This window comes from Diadema setosum, chromosome 16 (genome assembly GCF_964275005.1).
Source record: "Diadema setosum chromosome 16, eeDiaSeto1, whole genome shotgun sequence".
Lineage (NCBI taxonomy): Eukaryota > Metazoa > Echinodermata > Echinoidea > Diadematoida > Diadematidae > Diadema > Diadema setosum.
The window spans coordinates 9,338,422-9,341,242 of record NC_092700.1 but is presented as its reverse complement, the minus strand read 5'-3'; the positions used below and the strand labels follow the sequence as shown (position 1 = coordinate 9,341,242).

General features: G+C 40.9%; 1 protein-coding gene across 1 annotated transcript; it reads right to left on the bottom strand.

Moving 5' to 3' along the window:
* Positions 1–253: 253 nt before the first annotated feature.
* On the bottom strand, positions 254–850 carry LOC140239566 (large ribosomal subunit protein eL21-like). The gene has a single exon (XM_072319398.1). The coding sequence runs from the start codon at positions 799–801 to the stop codon at positions 313–315; it is 489 nt and encodes a 162-aa protein (XP_072175499.1). The 5' UTR covers positions 802–850; the 3' UTR covers positions 254–312.
* Between the last annotated feature and the right edge of the window lie 1,971 nt (positions 851–2,821).

Sequence of the window (2,821 nt, the reverse complement as noted above, 5' to 3'; positions counted from 1 at the left end):
TTTTTTTACTAGTGTGTTTCTTACCCAAATTTATTACGAACTAGAAATGTCGCTATGCGACTGGTATGCCTCCGCTATAATGCATGATTCTCCTAATAGGTCTGTAGTACGTCTTGACAATGTGTGATGACATAATTAGCAAAATATCAAAATGACATGATTGTCACAAATATGTTCAATGTTCACTTTCCTTCAACTAGGTTTAATGGGATGAATGGCTATATTTTTTTTTTTTTTTTTTTTTTTTTTTTTTTTTTTTGTATTTATGCCACTCTGTACATTTATTCTACTACCCCAGGTGCGTCAACCAAGTTACGCGATGAATTCGTAGGGGATGGGTTCGATCAGCGAGGGAGCGTTCTTCTTTGTGCTGACGAAGTGGGCTTTCCTGGGCTGGACGGGCTGTCTCTTCAGCTCGTAGTACTCTCCCTTCTCCTTGGCCTGCTGCTTGAGGATGTCGTTGTTGCGGCGCCTCTCCAGGAACCCTTCGCGGCTCTTCGAGGGCTTGATGTGCTCAATGCGGATGTTGATGCGCTTGGGCAGGATTTGATTCCTGACTTGCTTGTTGACAACCACTCCTACAGCATGCTGCGTCACGTTGAAGACGCGCCCAGTGCGACCATGGTACACCTTGTAGGGCATACCCTTTTGGAAGGCTCCACATCCCTTGATGTCAACGTAGTCTCCACGCTTGAACACCTTCAGGAAAGTAGACAGAGGTTCGACACCATGCTTCTTGAAGTCCCTGGAGAACATGTACCGCGTACCGCGGCGGTACCCTGTGGTGTTAGTCTTCACCATGGTGTCTCGAGTAGATCGTACACGAAAGAGATGAATGGCTATATTTTCTAAGAGAGCATGTATTTGGGGATTGGAGGATTTCTACTTGACTTTTGACTCTTTTATAAGTTTTATCAGCATTAAATGTGAATTGTTAGAATTTTAACCTGACCTTTGACCCTTGACTCTATGACCTTAATATTCCTAAGAGAATCACTGTCAGGGAGACAATGCATAAATATGTACCTAGTTTCATGATGATACCTTGAGCCACTTCCAAGATATGAAAGAATTGAAATTTACCACTTTCAAGTGACCTTTGACATTTTGACCTTCCAAGAGAATCTCTATTATGTAATACATGATTGTATACACCAAGTTTCAAGAAAAATCTTGCAGGCTTTGCATAGATATGAGGGGAAAAAAGAAATTTGAGGAATTCGCCTTGACCTTTGACCCATGACCTTTGACCCCATCACCACGAAATTCTATAGATAATCACTGCCAGTCACTACATGCATATGTACTAAGTTCCATGAAGATACCTTGAAGCACTTTTAACTTGACCTTTGACTTCTTGACCTTATACTCTACCTAGAGAATATTCATTTGATAGTTCATGTATACACTACGTTTCAAGAAAATACCTTCAGGCATTGCATAGATATGGGGGAAATTGTTAAATTTTGAGCATTTGATCTTGACATTTGACCTTTGACCCTGAGCATGTGCACCCAAAAGTTGATAGGCACAACTTCGCCAACTCATACATACACATGCCAAGTTTCATTAGGATACCTCATACGGTTTTTTAGTTACGCTGTCCACAAAATCGATTACGGACGGACGGACGGACGGATGGACGGATGGACGGACGAAAGGACGGAAGGACGGACAACCCGAAAACACACGTATGTAATGCCTCCGGCGACACTTCGTGGCGGAGGCATAAAAAACTTCAAGCCCTTTGTTGACATCGTCTGCTTGCCATTATGTGGTTTGCCATGGTAGTTCTGACACTATACTTTTCGTTGGTCATTGTTATACAGAGAATACACAGTCTCCGTCAGGCACTGGGCTTACTTCCTCTTTCCCGGAAATGTACCGATCGTTACCTAGATATACAAATCTGTATAGACTCTCGCAGCCACTTATCAAACTCACATTTGTGATTCTGAAAAAGTTCAAAGCAAAGTTAATGTATTCTCTCCGTCATTACCATCTATCATTACAAACGAGAAGGAAGTCTTCATTTCTGCGACCATGCTTAACACTTTTGTATACACAGGTGACTCGACATATTATGCTCCGCCGACATTTGCTCTGCCGACAATTGTTCCACCGCTATTTATGCTCCACCGACTCTGTTGACGATTGGATTCTCAAGTACGTTTAATAGTTAATTCAATTTGGTACGGTCAAGTTATGAACCATCGATTCATTCGAATATTTCATTGGTTGTATTTTACAAAATTGTCTTGATTATCGTATAGCTTCTCGTTGGATTAATCATCACGCCATGGCCTTTCGATATTGAGATTCCGAGGTTAAAAGAAAAACAAATCGTTACGTTTATAATATCCTCCAATCTTAAATTGAAACTAGAAGAACGTTCATTAGGGTGAGTTGCATTCTTTTAATTGACTCCCTCTATCTCGTCCTAAGACTAGCTCTTCGTCTTTCTCGAAAATAATTACCAAGTTAGTGTTCCCTATCAGTATTTTTTTTTTCGTAGTCGTCAGCATGTTGCCTCATGAGTACGTAGATTATATTGGTCGCTATATTATCGCTATGTCCTGGTTTGTGGCATATCAGTGTAGATTTTGTTGTGGCTGTTGCTGCTCCTGCTGCTGCAATTGTTATTGTTCATACACGGGGAGGAAAAAATGAGGAAAAAAGGGAAACGTGTGTATTAAAAGCAAACCGTCCTAAACAGCATTACAATAAATTTGAATACCATCGCTAATCAAAACAGCCCATCGCCAAGCTTTCACAATAGCACTGTCATCATTTGAGTTAAACAACTCAACACACAAATCAC